We start from the raw sequence: 25,655 nt of genomic DNA on the forward strand, positions 1-25,655 counted from the left end.
TCTCGATACGTTTAACTATATTCATGTCTTTGTATAGCTTATATAGCTCGTGGGTCATACGACGTCGATATTCACCGTCAACGCAAATCGGCCCGTAGATCTTTCGAAGAATTTTCCTCTCAAACACACCAAGCACTGCCTTATCTGCTTGCGCAAGTACCCATGCTTCGGAGCCATACATTAGCACGGGTAGTATCAGCGTTTTGTATAGTGTTATTTTTGTTTGACGAGATGTGGCTTTGTTTTTAAATTGCTTACTTAGACCATAGTAGCATCTGTTGGCCAATACAATTCTTCTTATTATTTCACTACTGATGTTGTTTGTTGTGTTTATGGCAGTGGCGAGGTAGACGAAGTCTTTAACTACCTCAAAATTGTAGGTACCAACTTCCACGGTTGGTCCGAGCTCTATGGACGCTTTGCGCGTCGACCCCATCAATTTGGTCTTTTCGCCGTTTACCGCCAGACCCACTTTCGCAGATTCTGCTTCGACCTTCATAAAGGTATCAGTTACTTCCTTTACTGATCGTCCCATGATGTCTATGTCATCAGCATAGGCAAGTAACATGTGGCTATTGGTGTAAATTGTGCCATTTCTTTTGACATTTGCATCTCGTATTACCTTTTCCAGCAAAATGTTGAAAAGATCACACGAAAGGCTGTCTCCTTGTCTGAAACCTCTTTTGGTACAAAATTCTTCGGAGAGGTTCTTTCCAATTTTAACTGAGGACCTAGTATCAGTTAATGTCATCTTACAAAGCCGGATGAGCTTTGCGGGGATACCAAATTCAGACATTGCGTGGAATACCTTTGATCGGAGGGGACTGTCGAATGCTGCTTTATAATCGACAAAAAGGTGAAATGTGTCAATCTGCATCTCTTGGGTCTTCTCTAGGATTTGCCGCAGGGTAAATATCTGGTCAATGGTGGACTTGCCAGGTCTAAAGCCACATTGGTATAGTCCAATTATTTCGTTGACTATTGGCTTTAGTCGTTCGCACAATATCCCTGACACTATCTTATAGGCAATAGGGAGAAGACTTATGCCCCTATAGTTGGAGCATACAGTCTTATATCCTTTCTTGTGGACGGGACATAGGATGCACAGGTTCCAATCGTCGGGTACGCGTTCTTCCTGCCAGATGGTGCTAACTAGCTGATGTATACACCTTATCAGCGCGTCGCCTCCGGTTTTAAACAGCTCGGCTGGTAAGCCATCGGCTCCTGCTGCTTTATTATTCTTCAGCCAGTTGATTGCTGTTTTTACCTCATCTTGGCCGGGCGGTATACATTCTATACCATCTTCTGGAATTGGATCTGTGGTATCATCGTCTTCACTACTATTGGATACCAGCAGATTGGAGAAATGTTCCTTCCATATCCTGAGCACGCTATCTGTATCTGTTACCAGATTACCTTGATGGTCTCTACAGGAGGATGTGCCTGTATCAAAGCCATCTGTTTGATGCTTCACTCTTTGGTAGAATTTTCGTACTTCATTCTGGCTCCTGTACATTTCGATTTTTTCACACTCCCGCTTTTCCATTTCTCTCTTTTTCTTGCGGAAAAGACGTTTCTCTTCTCTCCTTTTCTCCCGATATCTCTCTCGTGCGCTACGCGTTGCTACTGATTGTAAAGTAGCTCTATATACCGCATTTTTCTCTTCGGTGGCAGCACAACACTCCTGGTCATACCATGAATTCCTTTGCGGAGGTCTCTGGAATCCAAGTATGGATTTTGCGGCTGTTTGCATGGAGTGGGCAATATGTTGCCATTGTGTTGTTATGTTATCGGGACAATGAGTGCTCGCGTTAAGCAATTGGGCTAGTTGAGTGGAATATGCTGTGGCTATCTGTTGTGTTTGCAGCCTATCGATGTCTAACTTCCGCGTTGTGTCTGTTCTTGATTTATTTGCAACGTTTAGACGGGTACGTACCTTTGCTGCAACAAGGTAGTGGTCCGAATCAATGTTTGCGCCTCGGAACGATCGTACATCCAACATGCTGGATGAATGTCTTCCATCTATCACAACATGATCAATTTGATTACTTGTTCTTTGATTTGGAGACAGCCAGGTGTCCTTATGAATATCGAGATGATTAAATCTGGTACTGCTAACTACCATGTTTTTTGCAGCTGCAAAGACTATCAGCCTCATACCATTGTCAGATGTTTCACTGTGTAGACTGAATTTCCCGACTGTTGGGCCAAAGATATTATCCTTTCCAATTTTGGCATTAAAATCGCCTAGAATGATTTTAATGTCATGGGCAGGGCAACTGTCATATGTTTCTTCTAAGCGCTCGTAAAATATATCTTTGGTCTGTTCGTCCTTTTCTTCAGTGGGAGCATGAGCGCAAATAAAGCTGATGTTGAAGAATTTAGCTTTTATTCGGATTGCAGCAAGTCTTTCATTCACTGGGGTGAAGCTGGATGTCAGATGTTTTAGTCTCCGACTAACTACGAATCCGCAACCAAACTCATGCTTTACGTCATGGCAGCTATAATACAGTGCGTCACGTTTAGGTGTTGTTGTGACGCCTTTCCCAATCCATCGTATTTCCTGTATGGCAGTAATATCGGCCTTGTACTTTTCAAGTATATCTGTCAATGCGTAAACTGCACCTTCTCTATAAAGAGTGTGAACATTCCAGGTGCAGATTCGCAGATCATGGTCCTTAAAACGTTTGCGGGGTTCGTCAACTTTAGAGGGGTTTGTTTTTCTTTTCTTTCGTTTTTTCATAGTAGGATGTTTTTTCTAGGGGAGGGTTACTAAGCCGACGCCCAAACCCGAGTTTTTACCGTTCTTATGGGCGAACGCGCGGCACATGTTAGCTCACTACCTTTAACGGGTGTTAAAGGCAGTTCCCCAGGTGACACCACGGGGAGGTCAGTGTCCACTTGAGATGAAAGAGGGACCAAGATAAATCCTGGGCTTTGCCATGTTAAAGCCGGTCAAGACCGTTGCTTGATATCATTCATCCCCTACGTCACCCAAATCGGATATATAGAGTATGCAAAATGTACAGTATGCAAAATGTAATATTAATAAAATGATTATTAACTGCAGATTCAACCCAAAAAAATGTAATAACAGTGTACAACACAAAAAATAATTACAAGATACTTCGGCCAGATTATGAAAGAGGACCGAAAAAAAGAAGACACACGTGTCAGCGTTTTGAAAGTTTACGTCGGGAAATAACCTAAATAGGCGTGGCAAGTTCCGCCCATTTCTACAAGTTTTGAAATATTCGAGATCCGATTCCTAGTAAACCTTGCATTTTAGGTATAAAGTGTCTTTGGCAATATTACTGACAACAATGCGGGGTATCTTTTTATGAAAAAACTTAACCCTCATGCGAGTCACTAAACGGGTCTTTTTGGTCCCTTTTTTCAAAAACGTTTAAAAACTCCTTTAAAATCTGATCGTACCAGATCAAAATATTCTACAAAATTATTTGTCATAAAATTTTACTATAGGTATCCGAATACACCAACAATTTTAATAGTACCTAAACGTCAGGAATCTGCCAGAAGTAGAATCACGTTTTAGGGTTAATGTTGTACTTTATCTGAGTTTATTATGTTTTGTCCCACAAAACTTCATTCTAGATAGAAGACGTCAAAGACAAAAAAATTCTCCATAAAATTATAATATAAGTCGCGGAATAATTGAATATGTATTTACAATATATGTATATCAAGAAAATTTTATTTTTTTTATTTTTAGAATAAATTTGTTTTGTTCTTTTTTCGAGTTGATGCATAAAAGTAACCTTAAATTTTCGTTTTAGAGAAAAGGTGTTAAAAGAATAAATATTCTACAAAAAATTTCACTGTAAGTCCCAGAACAAACTAGACATCTAAGTAAAATACTTTGTTAAGAAAATGACGTTACAAAATTAGATATTATAGGTGGAAGTTATTTGTTAAACTTTTAGACTCTTATTTAAAATTTATTCCAGACTGAGTCAAAATCTCCTAAATACTTAAATTTTTGGGGATTGTATCAAAAGAAGACATGTTCCAAATCAAATTTCATTATGTGCCTCTGAACAAAAGAAATTTGTAACTATAGTATTTAACATCTCCAGAAGCTTTCGCACCTTATATATGATTTAGGACCATATTCTACCGTTTTTATTCACATTTTCGTTATCTGCGGTCACAAAATATATTTTATTGATGTTTTTCATAATAAATTATTTCAGAAGATTATGTGAGCTCGATCAAAACTGTGTTTGGAATATCTATGGTGAATATATATAGGGAAAATATTGAAAACCCAGATCGGGCTTTTTAAAATTACGTAGTTTAGTACTATAAACTAAAATAACGTCATCAAAATAAGTCATGGGTTCCTGATATTGTATGTGAAAATTCGGGAATAGTCTACGGCTATTGTCCATTGAATATATCTTGCATACGAGTCCTAACATCCATGATTTTGAAATAGCTCTAAATACTGTAATGATGGCAGCTACTCCTGCTCTGACAAAATATTTTCTTGATATATATTGTAATACATATTTCATTTATTCGGCTACATATATTGAAATTTGATGGAGAATATTTTTGTCTTTGACGTCTTCTATCTGGAATGAAGTTTTGTGGGACAAAACTTAAACGTGATTTTACTTTTGGCAGATTCCTGCGGTTTAGGTACGATTAAGAGTTATGGTGCATTCAAAGACCTATAGTTAAATTTATGACAGATAATTTTGTAGAATATTTTGATTTGAAAAGATGACATTTTAAAGGAGTTTTTAAAGGTTTTTGAAAAAAGAGACCAAAAAGACCCGTTTAGTCACTCGCATGAGGGTTAATTTTTTCATAGAAAGATAACCCGCATTGTTGTCAGTAATATTGCCAAAGACACTTTATACCTAAAATGCAAGGATTCCAAGAAATCTGATGTCGAACATTTCAAAACCTGTAGAAATGGGCGGAACTTGCCACACCTATTTAGGTTACTTCCCGACGTAAACTTTCAAAATGCCGATACACGTGTCTCCTCTTTTTCGGTCCTCTTTCATAATCTGTGCGGAGTTTCTTGTAATTTTAAAAAAGTTCAATTTTGCTGTACAGTGTAATTTAAGTAGCAGTGAACAAAATTCTGCAATGTCTCATATTCAACTCCGAAAAGAACAATCGTATGCATGCCCCAACATTTACTCACATAAGTGACAATAATCGGGATAGCTTTAATGTTTGAAAGAACAAAGACAAATCACTAGCTACAGCAACTTAACATCTAAAGAATGACAATAATTTCTCTTACTTTCGTTTCAAATCGACTTGCATCGAAGCCTTGTGTCCTCTGCCTACTTGCTTTTGCCATATACACTCATTCCCTTCACTAGAGTGATCATCTTCTTACAGGGTTCAAGTGTGGGTGATTTTTTTCTTCTTCTTCTTTTCGATAATGCATTCAATTGAAAGACCATTGAAAACTAATGGCATGAAAGAGAATAATGATTTTGTCTTCAGTACTGCTGCACCCTCTCTAGGCGCCATTGAAGAAGAAGAAAAAAGGTTAAAGTGTTAAAGACATTTATGCGAAAACTTCGATAGAGATAAAATGCAACACAAGCGTTTATTAAGGCTCAACATGATTAAGTGTATTTTCCTTCTGAAAACAAATATTGGAAACTTGTTTGGATTATAGAAAATTGCAAGGGAAAGGGATGGTGTGAAAATATTTGAGGGAGTCGATTATTTGGTATTTAAATACATTTGAATATTTAATCAAAAAATCCTTGATGGACGCTTTATTCGAATACTAAAAGGTAGCTTTTGTTAATGAATTGTCACCAACAACGTATAGGGAATAGCTTTGGCTATACCACCATAAAACCTAAAAATAGAAAGAAGAAAGAAAAAACAAATATATGCAAATTGATTAAATTTAAACGGAAATAAAAATATAAAATATATCTAAATTAGCAGACGTTCGTGTAAGCGGGTTAACGTCATAACTGTCATTTATGGCTGCTAATTCTGATTACGTGTCACATGCCATTAGCACCTTCAGACCTCATAACCTATTTAACACAACGTGCAAAATTAACAAAATGATATGTCAATATATTTTTCATAACTTCCAACTCTTCTGCCAGTCATCCAAAAGTATTCACAGCGAACAGGCAGAATTTCAGATTTTCGTAAAGCCTAACGTAACGTGTCATGAATCCATTAATGGAACTAACCTTGAATAACAGTCAGTCAAATAAAAATGTTCCACTAGTTCTGGCCACGGTCTGGATAATCAAGGAATATTTTGCCACATACACGGTGTCGGCCATCATAATCGGTCAGTATGCCATTAATGCTCGAATGCGTCAAATTCAAGGTGATATTGTGGATGAAATAATCAAATTAACCTCCAACCCGGAGGCAATTGCAAAATATTTGGTGGAGGGCGAAACGTATCCAGCAGAAAATAGCGAGGCAACAATGACCAAAGATGAAATAAGAGAGAAATTCTTTAGATATTATTCAAATCCAGAGAAGTCGATATGGTTTTTGGATAGCCTGGAGGCCTACAAGTAAAACAAACATTATGAACTTTTTAAAAATGATTTACAATTCATCATTTTTAAAATCCCTTTTAGGAAATTCGAAGCAAATCTCTTAAATCCCAATCACCATTATCACCGCAACGGTTATTTTATTCTCATCTATACGGGCAGCGAAACCACCCGCTTGTCAAATATCAAAAAAATATTTCGTCGCCTGTTTTGACTTTATATCACCAATGTCGATATCCTTATGATGGTTGGTAAACATCCATTCGTCTATACCTATTATCCTTTTGCCGCTGGCAAATGTCATTCCTCACAACCGGAATTTCTGATGTCTTTCTATGACATCGAAAAAAATCCAAATTTTACAACACGTACCGCCCTCTTCCCCAGTAAAGTCAAAAATATGAACCGTTGTAAATTAACCGTGACCGCATGGAATTTCCCTCCGTATATATTTTTGAACGATTTTGAAAAGACAAGGAAATTAACAACTTTACGTGGTATTGAAGGATTTGTCATCACACTGTTGGCTGATCGAATGAATTTTTCAATAGCAATTAAACAACCTAGCCCTATCGGGAGGGGAGCCGTTTATCCGAATGGTACTGCAACATTAGCCGCTAAGATGGTAAGTTGTAGAGTAAATACAATACAACAAGATGTGATTATTTGCATAAAATCAATTATTGCGGTACATAAATTTATTACTAGGCTCCTAAAATCCAGTATAAAATTTATAAAAATTGTTCAACAAACATCCCAGACGAGACAAGGGAGACTTCTATAATATCAATGAGTGCACCCCGATTTATATTAACTCAAGGATATGGGACCTACTGCTTATCGCTGAGTCCGAATGGCGTGTCTTAAGACACCACTTGTAGAAAAGTTTTACATGGCTTCAATACTCAGTAAATGTCGCCTATATTACTGAGGGTTATTTTGCTACCGTTGAAAATTTGATGTTGGCTGGCCGGGGAATCGAACCCACGACCTTCATCGTGCAAGGCGGGTGTGCATTCCATTGCACCACAGTAGCACCTATCCAGTAAAACATATTTAACTAAATCGTTGTTAACTTTTAAAAATCTCTAAACGAACTGTACATACAGCACGGTTCCAAACATTTACAACTGAATTTCTTGGTTCAGATTTTTCATCACGGTGCTCATGAATCAACTTTATATGGAATGTGCTTACACCTTGGAAGTTTTTGCGGATTCTGAAACTAAAGTGTTCATAGATGAGAAAATCAAAAAAAAAAACTCCTTAGCGCTTTTTAAATAAATCGGGGTCAAAGTTCACATTGTTAGGGGTTTTTTCACATTTTGCTGGGAACCCGCAAGACCTAATAAAGTGGAACTGAAGAAACTGTTGTAGCAGTGAATATTCTCTACAAGACTGTCCTTTATGATATTTTCGTAGATTTTGCCATTTTTGATATACATTCATATATAAGTTTAAAATGGGACAATTCACTGACTGTATCGTCTGCTTATAAAACAATGTCATGACTGCAATTTCCCAACTTAAACTTATAAATGTTAAGAATGATACAAGCTAGGAAAAAAATTACGAAAACTAATCTTTTAGACACTATCTATAGCTATAAGAATTTCTCTAGTCCCATCTCGTTACCCTTTTAAAGTAAATGATGGAAACCTAAATAAACACCTAAAAATGTGACCTGAACTTCTATATCTCAAAAATGGTAACACATAGGACACGGTGGGCCTTAACCAATTTTAAATGGAAGGTGCTTACACCTGCGAAGTTTGTTTTATAAGGAGGCGATACAGCCAGTGAATTGTCTCAATTTGAACTTCTATATCTCAAAAACGGTAAAACTTACGAAAATATCATAAATGGCAATCTTGCGGCGAATTTTAACAGCTACAACATTTTCTTCAGGCCCATTTACATAGGACTTGATATTTCTCATCTATGAGCATTGTAGTTTCAGAATCTGCAAAAACTTCCCAGGTGTAAGCACCTTCCATTTAAAATTAGTTAAGGCGTACCGTGATATATAAATAATTGTTCAACAAACATCCCAGACGAGACAAGGGAGATTAATTCAATTATATGGGACCTACTGCTTGTCGCCGCACAATGGTTCAGGAATCGATTTTCCTGGCCAAAAATCAAAATTTTGTTTTGTCAAAGATATTTAATTTCTATATGGGATTCGATAGTAAACATATTGAAACTAAGGAAACCAAAAAATTATGCCCAAATATTGGAAGGTGTGGGCTTGGCGTGCCACTAAAGACGAGCATTTTCTCATTTTTGGGAAATAGGTAACTTTTGCAAATTTCTGGAGAAAGACGAAGCTATTTCTCTGAAACTATAACAGTTATTGTAAATTACCGTAGTAAATTACCGTAGCGTTTACACAACATGATCTATTTTATTTTTCCTCGGGTACTAAATTTTATGAAATTCCAAATTTAGTGGACTAGAACTTTTGTGGAACAACATGAAACAAAGTTCTGTTTTTACAGAAAGATGCCGGAAAGTCTCCTCCTTCAGCCCATATATATTTTTGTAACCGTCCCGTTCCGTCTGTTTAACACTTTTTTCAATTTATTGGAATTACATGGGTAAAAATGTGTGTCTTTTTATACTGTTTCCATATGAATTACAGTTTTTTGACACAAATTACAACTTTTTTGAGTATATGAGTTTTTATACGAGTTATATAAGTTTTATTAAAACCCAAGGAGATTTTTTTTTAATTTTTGAAAAAATTTTAATTTTTTTTTGTAAATTTTTTTTACAAATTTTTGCAAAATTTTTTTTTCGAAATTTTTTCGATTTTTTTTTTAGTTTTTTGCTAATTATTTTGTTTATTTGTTGGTGTTTGACCATCTTTAATACATAGGAAGATATAAAAACCACAAAAACACTCATACTTTGATGAAAAATAGTTAAAAAACTCAAAAGTTTAACTTTGACCTTGAATTTCTCTGCAACTACCGGACCGAACTTTACCGCTTACAATTCGTCTGAAAGCTGATTGTGTTATGTGTCTAACAAAAAAAAAACACTTATGAATATATCTCTATCCGTTCAAAAGTTACAGGAAAGTACAGAAAAGTACCAGGGAAAACGATTCTGAACCACTGTGCGCCGAGTCCGAAAGGCGTGTCTTAAGACACCATTTGTAGAGAAGTTTTACATGGTTGAAATACTCAGTAACTGTCGCCTATATTACTGAGGGTTATTTTGGCACCGTTGAAAATTTGATGCTGCCTGGCCGGGGAATCGACGCACGACCTTCATCGTGCAGGGCGGGTGTGCATGCCATTGCAACACGGTGGCACCCATCCAGTATAACATATATAACTAAATCATTGTTACCATTTAAAAATTTCTAAACCAACTATACATACTCGTACAATACAAATATTTAGACCAATATATGCAACAGAATTTCTTGATTCAGATTTTATATCACGGTGCTCATGAACCAACATTAAATGGAAAGTGCTTACACCTGGGAAGTTTTTGCGGACTCTGAAACTAAAGTGCACATAGATGAGAAAATAAAAAAAAATGCCTTAGCGTTTTTTTAAATAAATCGCGGTCAGGGTTTACACTGTTAGCGGTTTTTTAGGTTTTCACGATTTTGCTGAGAAACCGCAAGACCTAATAAAGTGGAACTAAGGAAACTGTTGTAGCAGTGAAAAGTCTCAACAAAACTTTCCTTTATGATATTTTCGTAGGTTTTTATCATTATACCCTACACCACTATGTGGGGAGGGTATTATAAGTTGGTTTTGCCCAAAAAGTTTGTAACGCATCGAAATAATGGTCGCAGACCCATACTTATATATACCAAAATGAATGTCTCGACGAGCTGAGTCGATCTGGCTATGTGTGTCCGTCCGTCAGTCCGTCCGTCCGTCCGCTGTCGGTCTGTCCATCTAAACCTTGTAATCACGCTACAGGTCGCAATTTTGATCGGATCGTCAGGAAATTTTGCATGTTGATGGGGGTCCCGGAGGGGAAGAACCCTATTGATTTTGGTGATGGTCGGATAATATTTAGGGGTCGGAAAGGGCAAAAAACTTAGGTGGATAAAAAGACAACGTTTTTTTCCAAAGCGAATATCTCAGCTTCCATATGGGATATACCAAAAGCAAAACCTGACTATTAAAGTAGAAAATATCACCTTTCTAATGATGTAAAGTAGGTGCTCGTAGGTGATAAAACCACGAAGATATCACAATAGTAGCAAATAAAACGCCAATTTTCATTTTTGCGATTTTAATTATATTGACGTATATGACAGCTTTAGTTGTAAACTTTCCAAAAGCAAACCCTGACGATGAAAGTGGAAGATCCCGTCTTTAATGTTGCAAACTAGGTCGTCGTAGGTAACCAAATGACGGAGATATCGCAATAGACGATAATACATCCCATTTTTCTATTTTTTTGGAAATCACGTTACAGGTCGCAATTTTGATCGGATCGTCACGAAATTTTGGGGGTTAATGGGGGTCCCACAGAGGAAGAAGCCTACTGATTTTAATGATGGTCGGATACTATTCAGGGGTCGGAATGGGTAAAAACTTATTTGGAGAAAAGGTCTATGTTTTATTTCAAAGACAATATCTCTGTATCTTTAAGAGGTATATCAAAAGCAAGGAAAGTAGAAAATATCACCTTTACAACGATGTAAAGTAGGTTGTCGTAGCTGCTCAAACAACAGAGATATCGCAATAGTCGGTAATGCATCCCATTTTCTGATTTGTTTGTAATCACGCTACAGGTCGCAATTTTGATCTGATCGTCACAATTTTTTTGGGAGTGGATGCGGGTACCACAGAGAAAGAAGCCTATTTAGTCACGAAGTCAGTGGTCACAAAATTTTGGTTGCTTATGGGGGTCCCAGAGAGAAAGAGGCATATTATTTTTGGTGGTAGTCAGATTATATTCCCTAAAAGAAATGTTTACCAGTGAAAAGCTTACGCACAGGGGTAGTGGTGTAGGGTATCACATGATCGGCCTCATCCCGACTATAGCCGTTGCTCACTTGTTTTTGGGATATATAAGTTCAAATTAGTTCATTGACTGTATCGTCTACTTGTGACTGCAATTCCCCAATTTAAACTTATATATCTCAAAAATGGTACAAGCAAGGAAAAAAATTATACAAGCCAATCTTGTAGAGAATTTTCACAGCTATAAGATTTTCTCTAGTCCCATTTCTTTAAGACTAACCGTTTTAACGTAAATCGTGGAAACCTAAATAAAGACCTAAAAATGTAACCTGAACTTCTATATCTCAAAAATAGTAAAACATAGGAACACTTCATAACGCTCAATCCTCTAGAAAATTTTCAAAGCAACAACAGTTTCTTTAGTCCCATTTTGCTAGGACTTGCGATTTCGAAGAAAATTCGCGAAAACCTGACATGTAAAAAGGTGTTATGTTTCCATTCGTTTATGAAGAAGACTAAATACTACATTCCAGCAATTTCGATAAAACTATACCGAAATTAGGGGGTGTTATGTTGTTATGTGCGTTAAATGAAGGTAAGGACTTGTACGGACACATTTCAAGACGAACGTTTTGCACCCCCAACGAACCTGAATACCAAATTCCAGCCATTTCGTTGGAATGTTGAGGCCACAACCTTCGAAATACCTAAAACAAGGAGGTGCCGTTCTATGGGGGCTATATGAAGGCGTGGACTATACCGACAAATTTAGAGGGGAAAATTGAATACCCCCAATGAATACTAAATACCAAATTTCAGTCACTTCGGTGGAATATTGAAGCCACAACCTTCAAAATACGGAAAATCGGAAGGTGCACTTCTATGGAGGCAATATGAAGGCGTGGACCTATACCTACAATTTTCCGGTGGAAAGTTTTGCACCCCCAACGAAGACTAAATACAAAATTTCAGCCATTTCCGAGGAATATTGAGGCCACAACCTTCAAAATACCGAAAATCGGGAGGTACCGTTCTATGGAGCCTATATGAAGGCGTGGACCTATACCGGCAAATTTTATATGAAAAGTTTTGTCCCGCAAATGCAGACTAATACCAACATTCAGCCTTTTCGGACGGATATTGAGACCACAACCTTCAAACTACCGAAAATCTGGAGGAACTGTTCTATGGAGCCTATATGAAGGCGTGGACTTATACCAACAAATTTTATATGGAAAGTTTTGTACCGAAATGAAGACTACATACCAAATTTCAGCCTTCAAAATACCGCAAATCGGGAGGTACCGTTCTATGGGGGCAATATCGCCCATTTTCAATAACAAACATCCTAGGAGTAATAGAAACTGCTATACCAAATTACAAAGGTCTATGTTAAGAATTGCGAGTTATATCTTGATTTTATCAGACGGACGGACGGAGAGACGGACATTGTTATATCGACTTAGAGTTTTACCATGATAGGGTCTCCAATGAATATTTCGATATGTCGCAAACGGAATGGCAAATTTATTATACCCTCCATATTATGGTTGAGGGTACAAAAATGTGAATTTAGACGGCGATTTATTTAAGAATCCCTCCAACGATTTTTTCTTGTTTTTAGATTTTTCTCATCTATGGACATTCCAAAAACTTTCCAGGTGTAAGCGGACGTTGTTGACGTTGTTTTATAGGGAGGCGATACAGTCAGTGCATTGCACGATGGGGTCAATAGCAGGTTTTCGAGGCAAAAAGTCAATTTTTGAAGTGAACAATTTGAAAAAAATAATAACGGATTTCGATTGCCAACACTCTGAATCACTAAAAATAAAAAAATAAATCAATCTGGTAACATCACATAGCGACATACTGATCTGGCAATGGTGACATATTTTCTTATGCATCATTTTCCGACATTCATTATAAATAAGTGGTGAAAGCATTTTAGGCGCCAAAAAGAACAGTTCAACATTTTTATATTTTTTAAACATGGAAAGCTCTTCAATGGGTATGTAAAATAAGATAGTGTTAACAAATAATAAACATGTTATGTGTGGTAAATGTATTTTTGAGTTAAGATGTTATGTCTTTTTTGAAGTATTTTGCTTTGTTATCCATGTGTTCTCTGGAGTATAACTTTTGAGATCTAGGTAGATCTAGGATATTATATATATGTGGTGAAAGGTATTAATGTGTACTATCATTTTGTGAAAAAATTAGCTGCGCCTATCTGCGCCTTTTCATAAAAATCTGATTTCAGATGTCGTAATACTTAAAAATATGGACATTTTTATGTTTTGGTTGGCGAATAATCGGAAACCCATTAATGTTACCAATTGGATTTCGGAAAAATTTAATAGACGTATATAATAATCCATATATATATAAAATTCTTCGAGTCTGCCATGATGTTCGAAATTAAACTCCTCCGAAACGGCTGCACCGAATTCGATGAAATTTTGTATGTGGAGTTTTTAGGTCTGAGAACAGGTTTTTAGCTATTTTTTCTATTGGTCAGTGGAGTGACCAGGGTACTTCCCCCACAAAATTCTTTAAGAAAACGTGAAACCAGTAGTAAGCGTGACAACAAAAACCAAATAAAAACACTGGCTTTAATAAGTGGGAAAGCGCGATCAACCCCAAATTTGGAATACAGTACAACCCCGATAATGTAAAATGTCACTGTACATAAATTCCTAAAAATCGATAGAGAAATCAGGCAACACCTAATTTCAAAGATGGTCAAATAGCAATAACGTCTACAAATTGTGCATTGGTCACTAAAACTATGGGCCAACAATGTGATTTGTTTTTAAAACAGTCGTGATGTTCTAGATTAAACTTCCGAAACTGCTGGACCTAATTCGATGAAATTTTGTATGTGGAGTTTTTAGGCTTGAGAATAGGTTTTTAGCTATTGAAGTGACCAGGGTACCACCCCCACAAAATTTTTAAGGAAACGTGAAATCTATGATATTTTTGGACGTGTTGCTTTAAAATTGCTTGCAATAAAAATGATAATAACTGTCGTGATACCGAATGGTCATCTCGGAAGTAAAATGTCGCGGTCAGCTCGATTTTTCAAAAATGTATAATCATAGATAATATCTTTAATTTTAATAAGCGCGACTGCAAAAACGCTATAAACACTGGCTTCTATAAAAGAGAAAGCCCGATCAACCCCACATTCTGGAATACAGTACAACCCCGATAATGTTAATTGTCACTTGATCGAATTTCCAAAAAAATCGATTGGGTAATCAGCCAGAGTTCTTCAAAATATCCAAATAGCAGCTTTCAATGCAAAATCTCATAGAATAACGGGTAGTAGTCGATATTGGTAATTGTGGCCATTAGGTGGTGTTTTGGTAGTAAAAATCCGCGATCGCGTTAGATTTTTTAAAACTTTATAATTTCAAAAAAGATTCCTAAATTTAGTGCTCGAACAAGACGACATCTTTAAATACAGTGAAGTCTCGATAATTCCAACTTGCATTCAAAGGTAATTTTATATGAATTGCTGAAGAGTTTATGTTTAAGAGAATAAAAGTAAAAGTAGTCTTCTGGTACCCTTTGCCGAAAACCGGGAGGTACCCAAGGTACCGTACATATCTCTCTATGCGAACATATCTCCAATTTACACTAAACACCGAATTTAGGTCACTTCGGTACGATAATGCCGCTAAAACCTTAAATATAACGAAATTAGAATGTTCTATGTTAAATATTGCGAGCTGTATCTTGATTTCAGCTGAAGAACATCGCTATATTGACTTATTTTATTTCGAAGTGTTACAAACGGAATCAACAAGTTAGTTACCCAGCAAATTGTTTGATGTCAAAGATACTATTCAATCATTGGTTCAGGTGATCTGGCATGTCATCTTTTTAGCATCTTCATCAATTAATTTTATATGAGCGTGGACCCCAAAAAATTATGTTTATTTTTGATCCAAAGCATGTCATTTACACAAATGCTTTGACATGTATTTTCACCAATGCTTTGACATATCATTTTCACAAACCCCTTGCAATGACATTATTATTACGACGAGAGTTTTAACAGCGTTGATTGTGATTCGTGTATCCAACAACATCAAGCCTATTGTAAATAATTATTCTTATATATTTAGAACAATTGGTATAAATAGAAACACAAAATTCATCTCTATTTGATCGATGGAATGGGTTCATATGCTGATGAAAAGATCGGATCTTTCACGACTTCCTTTGCATGGGTTCAAATGCTAATGAAAAGATCGGATCTTTCACGACTTTGTTTGAACCAATGCAAAAGATGCCATGAAAGCACGCATGGAAACCCTACCTTTAAATTTTGCTAGGTATACCCTACATCTTATGGTGGAGGGTATAATGATAGACATTTTTTAATTTAAATCTGGAGACCCATTACATGATAGTTGTGCTAAAATATCAAATTATTTCATGAAGTTTCAAGACGAATGCATAACTATCAATCGTCAATTAGGTTCGAAAATCTAGAGGGAGGTATCAATACTATATCTTTTGGAGATGTAATTCGAAACATTCCAGTTGTAATTCGCTACGTTTCACTCGTAATTCGCATTATTCCATTTGTATTCTAATTATTTCATTTGCAAATCCAATTATTCCATTTGAATTTTGTATTAATCCATTTGTAATTCGAAAAATTTAAGTTGAAAGTAGAAAAATAAAAATTAAAAAATTGGTTGCATAGTCTTATTTTTAGTTTTTCGAATTAAAAAAAAATGTTAGAATTAAAAATGTAATATTTCAATTCGTATTACAAATGGGACAATACAACTATAATAATTCGAATAATATATCGAATCAAAAGATGTTACGAATTGCAAATGGAATTTTATAATTACAAATAAAATGCTTCGTTTCACATCTGAAAAAAGGTCTATATAGATAAATATGTACATAGGTTATTAATGTTTACCCGGCAACCCAAAAACGGGCCAGCAACGCGGACCGGGTCAGCTAGTTACAAATAAAATGCTTCGTTTCACATCTGAAAAAGGTCTATATAGATAAATATGTACATAGGTTATTAATGTTTACCCGGCAACCCAAAAACGGGCCAGCAACGCGGACCGGGTCAGCTAGTAATAATATATAATTTCAAAGATATCGCAAACTTTGGCTTTTGTGGCGGAATCTTAGCCGATTTTTACTAAATTTGGAACCTTTTTTTTATTAACTTATAACAAAACACAGACAAAACCATGCAATTTGAACATATGTATATAGGGGAGCTATTTATATATCTGAACTGATTTGAATATAACTTGACAAACTTATTTGTACTCCGAATTCCGTAACATTTTCCAAATTTTATTGTAATTTGATGGAATTTGCATGCTTGGTCAATCATATTCCTGAAATCTGGAGAACATATATAATGGAGCTATATCCAATTCTGAACCGATTTCAATATGATTTGCCAAAAATGTTTCTAGACCAAAATCCATCACACATTTGAAATTTCATCAAGATTGGACATACATAGCGGGATTGGTGCACCAAATACCTAAAATCGACCGAAATATATATATTGGAGCAATATCAAAATCTGAACCGATTTCAATATAACTTGGCAAACTTATTTGTAGTCCTAATTCCGTGATATTTTCCAAATCGCATAAAAATTGGGCAGAATTTACGTGTTTGGTCCATCAATTGCTTGAAATCGGGCGAACATATATACGGCAGCTATATGTATATATGAACCGATATGAACCAAATTTAGCATATTAGTTTCTAAGCCCATTATAAACGTCTGTACAAAATTTGGAAGGTCTAGCTTGCCCCAGTGATTTGTTGCCTCGAAAACCTGTCATTGGCCACATCGTGCATTGTTCCAATTTGAACTCAATCTCAAAAATGGTAAATCCTAAAAAAGTCATAAAGGTCAGAATTTTCACAACAACAGTACGATCCCTTATCCCATTTTGATAGGACTTGCGGTTTCCAAGCAAAATCGTGAAAACCCTGAAAATGTGAACTCCGATCGCGATTTATTTAAAAACATTGTAGTTTCAGAATCCGCAAAGATTTCCTAGGTGTAAGCAATTTTCATTTAAATTTAGTTCAGGGGCACCATGTTCAATTAAAATTACCGAAAGCAAGTTATAATGCCTTTGGTAATTTCTAATTTTCCTAATACAAATTTTAATTCTTTGAAGAAACATGGAAGACCGTCCGACTATAGCATTCTTTTACTTGTTAACTTTTAAAAATTTCTAAGCGAACTGCACTAGGTAGATATATACAATATTGCTTCAAATATTTGCAACTGAATTTCTTGATTCAGATTTTATATATTTCTGGAGAATGTAAAGGCTTTGGCATATATTTTTGAGGGGTTATGGTTACTTACAAATTTAAAAATGGAAATTTTTATTGGCTCATTATGTTGCAAAAAAATTAGGGTCGATCAGACAAAAATTAGCTGAGATATAAGCGTAAAAAAGAGAAAATTCATTGTGATTTGTATGTAACATCATTTAAATTCGGGTTTCTGGAAATGGCATTGTTGAATGCGAAGCCCACTGTAGCTCGAAAACGGATGATCCGATCTTCATATGTTTTTGTGGGATTATTATATAATAAAAAGATTATACTTAGGAAGGACTTTTTTAAAAAAAAGTTTTTGATTGATTTATGGCGAAATTTTGAGTTTGGCATTTCAGAATTTTATTAAAAACGGATATTTTATATTCGGGTCCTATGCTGCTTTACTAAAAACAGTGTTTCGTAGGCTGCAATTCGTCAGAAAACTGAACAATATTTTTCAACCAAAAAAAAAATCGATGGTAGGTCTTCTAAAAAAGTTTCTTGTAAAAAATTCATGAAGAATTTTATTTTTCGTGCTCAATAAGTGGCCATTACGCCTTAAAGCGCAAAAGTGTTGAACTTTTACGTTGGAGATACCTGGAGGAATGAACCAAGTGGATCTTAATTTTAGAGCCATTCCAACTACCCATTTTAGTTGAATGACACTAAAATGGATGGTTGGAAAATGCACTTAAGTGAATATTTTGAACACGAAAGAGTTGTCCGATAGACTTTAATATACATTTAGAACTAACTTGTTCATGTCCACATTATCGTTAAAAATCTCAACTCGTAAGTAATTCCTCTCATCAGTAATTTTAGTTGGTGTCATCAATGTCTTTTCAGAGCTTTATTTCTATAATATCAGGATGTATGGCCTTGCTCCCAAAAATTGCATCAATGTAGTACGGGCAGCGAGGGAAAACTCAAAACGATCCGAAACATGCCCTTAAATTATACTACTGGGAATTTTTTTAATGTTGTGTAAGAGGTACATTTGGAAAGGGCGTACGCATGGTATATTTAGGGGGCACAAATTGGTTGATTTGTTTGAGAATTATCGTGCACTACAACCAGCCAGACGGACACACCGAGGGACTTACATACTTGGGTAGCCCCCTACAGATCATGTGTCTTGTAAGCCGAACTAAGCACAGATTTCCTCTCCTCTCTATTTGTTGTCTTTATACCCTCCACCATAGGATGGGGGATATATTGAGTTTGTCATTCCGTTTGTAAGTACTCGAAATAATCATTGTAGACCCCACAAACTATATATATTCTTGATCAGCGTGCAATTCTACATCGATGTAGCCATGTCCGTCTGTCCGTCTGTGGAAATCACTCTAGCGTCCGAACGGATTGACGTAGGTGGATGAAATTTTGGGAAAATCTTATATATGTATGTACGTAGGACTTGTGGTATTTGGTATTGTAGCCCCCATGAAGAGTGACGCGTCGTCGTTTTAAAAAAATTTTAAGATATTTGTCCCATTTTACCACCGAATTAGTTGTAATTTGGTATTTTGTGTCTCCAGAGGCCAAACAACATTCCTACCAAAGTTGTTTATATAGGTCCACTTTTTGGTATAGCCCCCATATAACGTCCCATTAGACAACAGAATCGGTTGTAACTTTGTATTTTGTGTTTCCAGAGGCTAAGAAACATTTCCACCATAAAATCTTTTATAGGTCCACGTTTTGATATAGCCGCCATAGGAGAAATCTCCCGATTTTTGGTATTCATTATCACACCGAGATGGCTGAAATTTGGTATTTAGTCTTCGTTCCGGGTATAAAACTTTCCCCCAGAAATTTTTAGGTATAGGTCCACGCCATCATATAGCCCCCATAGAACGGTACCTTCCGATTTTCGGTATTTTGAAGGTTGTAGCTGAAATTTGTGGTGGAGGGTATACAAAGTTCGGCCCGACCGAATGCTTTTCCTACTTGTTCGTTTTCAATTTGGCACGTACATATTTATATGCCTTTTTAGCGAGTTCACAAGTATACCAAGTTCTGCCTTATCTGTATGTTCAAGTACCCAGGCTGCGGAACCATACATTAGCACGGATAGTATCAGTGTTTTGTAGGGTGTTATTTTGGTTTGACGAGATGTGGCTTAGTTTTTAAACCACTTACTAGAGCCAAAGTATCACCTGTTACCCACAACTATTCTTCTTTTAATTTCACAACTGATGTTGTTTGTTGTGTTTACGGCGGTGTCGAGGTAGACGAAATCTTTTACTACCTCAAAATCAAGTTCAACAGTTGGTCCGAGTTCTATGGACGCATTGAGCGTCAAATGAGTTCTGCGGGGATACCAAATTCAGATATGGCTTGGAATATCTTCGGGCGTAGGGGGCTGCCGAAGGCTGCTTCATAATCGAAAAAAGGTGGTAGGTGTCGATCTGCATATCTTGGGTCTGCGGATTTGCCGCAGGGTAAATATCTGCTCAATGGGTTACTTGCCAGGTCTAAAGCCGAATTGGTATAGCCCAATTACGTGGATACTCTGTTTACAGATCAGATAGAGAAAGTCGAGGAGGCGGAGTTGCTATTTATGTTAAAAGTAGTATTAAAGCTAGGTTTCGTATCAGATCTGCCGTGGGCGATGACGTTGAACATATATTTATTGAACTTTACGCTGGAAATGAGAAAATGCTGATTGGATGCATTTACCGGCCCTTGACCTTCATAAACTGCAAGATATCCTAGGGAGCATTACAATGGGGTACACTAAAGTCGTAATTGCTGGAGATTTTAATTCGAATGTCCTTGTTGATAATTCTCTGACAAATATGATGGCATCCTTGGGCCTGTCTCCAACCAACATTCAAATTCCAACTCACTTTTCATTGACTTCTAGCACACTCCTTGATTTATTTTTCGTCAACGATCCTTTCCACGTTCTCCTCGTTGATATGTATCTCGGTAGACGAACAACTTGAATTTCTTCAAAACAATATACTTTATTTGTACAATGCGACAGTTCCCATTAAAAACATAAGAATCCGCTCCAATACAAAACCATGGCTTAGCCCCTCTATAAAATCATCCATAGCAAAGAGAGACAACGCTTATTTTAGATGGAAACGTTATAAAACGCCGGAGCTCCACGAAGCTTATCGCTTGGCACGAATCTCAGTAAATAGTCAAATTAGGTCAGCCAAAACTGAATATTATTTTTCAAGGTTTAGCTCCGCTCTAGATGCTAAAAGCAGATGGAAAGTTATCCGAGACATTGGTGTGGGAAGATCAAATTCTTCAAGATCCTATAATGTTGTTGTGGATGAATTCAATGAAACATTTACAAACATGCCATCAGTGCAAGTTGATCCTTCGTTCTAAAGTACATCTCAAGAAGATTTCAATGACGTATCTAGTGAAGGTAAATTTGAATTTCGATGGATCACCAATGTAGATGTTATAAATGCTTTTAAACAGATAAAATCGAATGCCATTGGTACTGATGAAATTGATCCCAGGTTTATCCGCGTACTTCTTCCATGGTTGTTGCCTTTCTTTACATTTCAATACAATTTTGACTCTGGAAACACGCAAAAATAATTCCTTTTCCGAAAACGAACGTAGATTATCGGCCAGTGGCAATTTTATCATATCTCTCTAAATTTTTCGAGAAATTAATACATAAACAGATGTCTGATTACATACAACGTGAATCATTGCTTACTGCGGCTCAGTCGGGTTTCCGTGCTGGTCATAGTTGTATTAGCGCTTTGGTAGAAGTTTCGGAGTCGATTAGGACTGCCATTAATGGCAATGAGGTATGTTTACTTGTAGTCCTCGATCATTCCAAAGCCTTCGATACCGTGGATCATAATCATCAATTTTTCAATTTTTCAAACACTGCTACAAAACTTATAAAAACTTATTTGTCCGATAGAACACAATCAGTTTATTCCGGGAACTTAAAATCGAAAGTTTTATCGGTTGGGAAAGGAGTTCCACAGGGTTCCATAATTGGGCCTCTTCTTTTCTCTTTGTACGCAACCGACCACCTCTACAACTTGTACACAGCAAAATACACATGTATGCTGATGACGTACAAATATACATAAACTGCCCCATTGATCAAATTATGTTATGTATGCAAAAGCTTAATGAAGATCTTGATCGGGTAGGTAAGTGGGCTATAGCTAACGGTCTTTGTGTAAACCCTCACAAATCAAAGTGTATGCATATTCACAAAAAAAAAAACATTTCTCCATGGACAATTTTGACATTTTTATTAACCAAGAAAACATTGCTCTCGTCAACAGTGCAAAAAACTTAGGCGTTAAACTGGAATACCCACATAACCATGGCTGTTGGACAAACTTACTCTAAATTACGTACTTTATGGCTCTCACACTCATTTACTCCACAACATATTAGAGAACTATTAGCTAAAACCTGTTTTATACCTGGACTCACATATGGTTGCGGTTTTTTTCTTATTGCGATACACAAAGCTATGTTTACGGCTTGAGAAGAATGCAACATGTTACCCCTTTTTCTAAATCTCTATACGGGATAAGTTGCAGTTCCCTCTTAAAAACTAATTCGTTACTTTTTCTACTCAAGCTTATTTATAAGCAAACCCCAAAGTACCTATTTCAGAGACTTACATTTAGCAGATCCGACAGAGGAAAACAACTTAAACCATTAAAACGTCAGAGTCTTGTTTGAAAGTGGCAATTCTTTATTGGCTCTATACGCCTATGGAACGCTCTTTCCTTTGAATTACAAGGCATCAGCAACTCCCGTACTTTTAAAACAAGTCTTTTTAAATTTTTTTTTTACATATTGAAATGGTCACTGAAATGTAAACACATTAAATTTTATATGTAAACAATATTCCATTTTCCAATTTTGTTAACTTTCTATTTTTTTCTTTTTGTCTTATATGTATTAACTGCATTAATATGTAAAATTTGTATTAGTGTAAGTTGGATATTATAAATAATTTACAATTCCTTCACTGTAATTTATAAGATCCATATCTTGTTGTGTAGGAATAAACAAATTAAATTAATAAATAAATAAATTATTTCGTTAGTCAAATTTTCCTACTGAATTGGTTGTTAATTAGAATTTTGTGTGTTGAAGACAGAAAACTTCCTCTAACCTTCATGGACCGCTGTTGCCCAATTTCATGTATTTCGAGGGGTTTTTGTCAAATTTCTTCAGAAGGAAAATTTTGCAACACTCTTTAACAGAGCTCATCGTTGTTGTTTTTCATCCTCCGACTAAACACAATACTAAATTAAAGTAATCTCCGTTCGAAAATTTGACAAAAACCTCTCGAAATATATAAAATTGGACAATACCGGTCCATGGGGGTTGGACTAATATGGAGACCATACATAACATTATCTGCATAAAGTGATTATCATCAGTTAAGATATTATTCTCATCCAAGGAATTATACTTAACGTAAAAAAAGAGCTTAGTTGTTACTAATTGCTCTTATTGACTTCAATAGGGTGGTGGTGGATGGTATAAAAATATCGGGTCAGTCGAACTTAACACCGTTCTTACTTACTTTTCTCTTACTTGTTTTAAGTACATTGAGACTACTGAAAACCAAATTGGGTTTCGTCCTGTCAGATCCATTTCGGATAAGAAAAAGCCGACCATTTTATAATTGTTTAGATTAATTTAGTGATAAAGTTTCCTTATGGAAATCACAACTGCTTCGAGGCTGAACTCTCCTTTACCACCACATTCGGATGCTGTGTGAGTCATGGCTTTGAATGTTCGTAAATTCGCCACTCAGATGACCTTCATATTTTTGCATGAGTTTGACAGTTATTAGTCGATTTTATTTGTATATCAAAGTCACTTTCCAGTTAAGTCAGTAATACCCAGAACAATTGCTTCCTTGCCAACTTTAAAATATTCTTCGGTCAGTTCTGTGCGTAGCCCTTGCTGGATCAACATTTTCACATCCCTTGCGGAACACTCAACTGTTACTAGAAAAAAGAATCATTAAAATTCAAAAGTCAACAAAAAGCGTTTTATTTGCATACATGCGTGGTGATTTCCTTTCGCCCATAGACGTTTCAATCCATTGCAGTTCCATAGAAATATCACTTACTATTGCCACGGTTAGAGAACAAAAACAACGGAGTAAATTATCTTGTTTACGCTTTCAATAACTGTCAGTAACTAACGTTAGTAGGGTAATGACTTCCAACTGTATGAAGCAATTAACTTCGACTAATGACCAACCACCATGGCGGACATGCCTCCAACATTTACTGTACACCCAATAAATTTGAATAATTGAAGTAAATTGGATGAAATTGGTGTTAGGACAAATGTAATGAATAATTTTCAGGGAATTTAGGTTTTTTATCTTAAGGAAATTCTAAGTAAAGGTAATAATTTATACGTCCGGTATAACTAGACACTAAATCACCAAACATAATTGCTCCGAAATGTCAAAGTTTTTTGTGTGGATACATGATATAAATCCCATGCAAAAATATCCCCAATTATAATGACAATTGAAATAATTCTAAACCTGATTTTCCTTCCAATTTCAGATTATAGATCGAGAAGTCAATATCTCAGTATCAGCCTATACGTATAATGCAGCCCGAGCGGATGTAATGCTGGCCAGCACCAGTTACCACTCCTCCAGTTTTGTTTTGGCAATACCAGACGGCCGACCAATGACCCCGATTGAACGTCTTAGCAAACCATTTCGTTATATAATATGGTCGTGTTTTAGTTCCAGTGTACTGTTCGCAATTCTGGTCATATATTTTGTGCGACTGCTGGGCAGATGCGAGATAATGGATTTCATATATGGTCATGGTAATCGTAGGCCCTTTACAAATCTTATTGCTGTACTTTTTGGTGTGGGACTTGTTAATAAATTGCCATACAGGAATTTTTCTCGCTATCTTCTAACGGTATGGATGCTCTACACCTTTGTTTTAAGGTCAGCATATTCTGGAGAGCTGTTCAAAATTCTTCAAGATCGCACTTCCCGTAATATCATGAACACTTTGGAAGATGTTGTCTACAACAATTATACAATTTATGCCTTTGCAACATTGGAACAGGTGATAAAAGAATCAATGCCTGAGGCAAATGTTCAAATGGTTAATACTACAGAAGAAGAATTGCTAATGAGAATAAGTAAAGGAAGTGAGAATGATAAAATTGTTCTCTGTTCTCTTGATCTTACCATACAATATTACAATCAATTATTTCCCCAAAATAGAGTTCGTATTCTGCGACAACCTGTAATGGCGGCACCGCTTATTTTTTATATGCCACGCCACAGTTATATGAGGCTGCGTACCACTAATCTAATATTAAATCTTGTGGAGTCTGGCCTTATCAAACGTTACCGACGAATGATTTTATATTCGACAACAAAAGTGAACTCCGAACTAGCTGAACCAGTTGAGCTATCATTTCATTTGTTGCGTGGTATATTTTGGATCTATGGTGGGTGTTTAGTTTTTAGCGGCTTTGTTTTAATTATGGAGATCCTATCGAAGAGATTTTATTTTTTTGCGGTAATTATAGATTTCCTAAATATGTAGAATAAATATTAATATAGAATTTAAAATTTTCTATTTTTATATTTTATTGGGTAATATGTGATTTTCCAATGGCATCATGTAGATAAAACGTTATTTTTTTTGATAAATCTTCGTAGCAACAATTTGGGATTCATATGAACCGAGCAATACGAGTGGGCTGAACTATAACGTAGGATTTTCTTAATTTACTCGTAAACATTACTGTGTGTATGTAACGATGGTGTGAGGGGTGTATGTTTTGGATATGGGCTCCTTCCTGTCTC

The 25,655-nt window shown here is 36.1% G+C and overlaps 1 protein-coding gene across 1 annotated transcript; it reads left to right on the forward strand.

The window, feature by feature from the left end:
* The first annotated feature begins 6,290 nt into the window (after nucleotides 1–6,290).
* LOC141397060 (probable glutamate receptor) lies at nucleotides 6,291–25,418 on the forward strand. The gene is made up of 3 exons (XM_073972908.1): nucleotides 6,291–6,551; nucleotides 6,618–7,158; nucleotides 24,379–25,418. The coding sequence occupies exons 2-3, from the start codon at nucleotides 6,775–6,777 to the stop codon at nucleotides 25,390–25,392; spliced, it is 1,398 nt and encodes a 465-aa protein (XP_073829009.1). The 5' UTR covers nucleotides 6,291–6,551; nucleotides 6,618–6,774; the 3' UTR covers nucleotides 25,393–25,418.
* The last annotated feature ends 237 nt before the right edge of the window (nucleotides 25,419–25,655 follow it).

This window comes from Musca autumnalis, unplaced genomic scaffold (genome assembly GCF_047663935.1).
Source record: "Musca autumnalis isolate F117 unplaced genomic scaffold, ASM4766393v1 scaffold_3, whole genome shotgun sequence".
NCBI lineage: Eukaryota > Metazoa > Arthropoda > Insecta > Diptera > Muscidae > Musca > Musca autumnalis.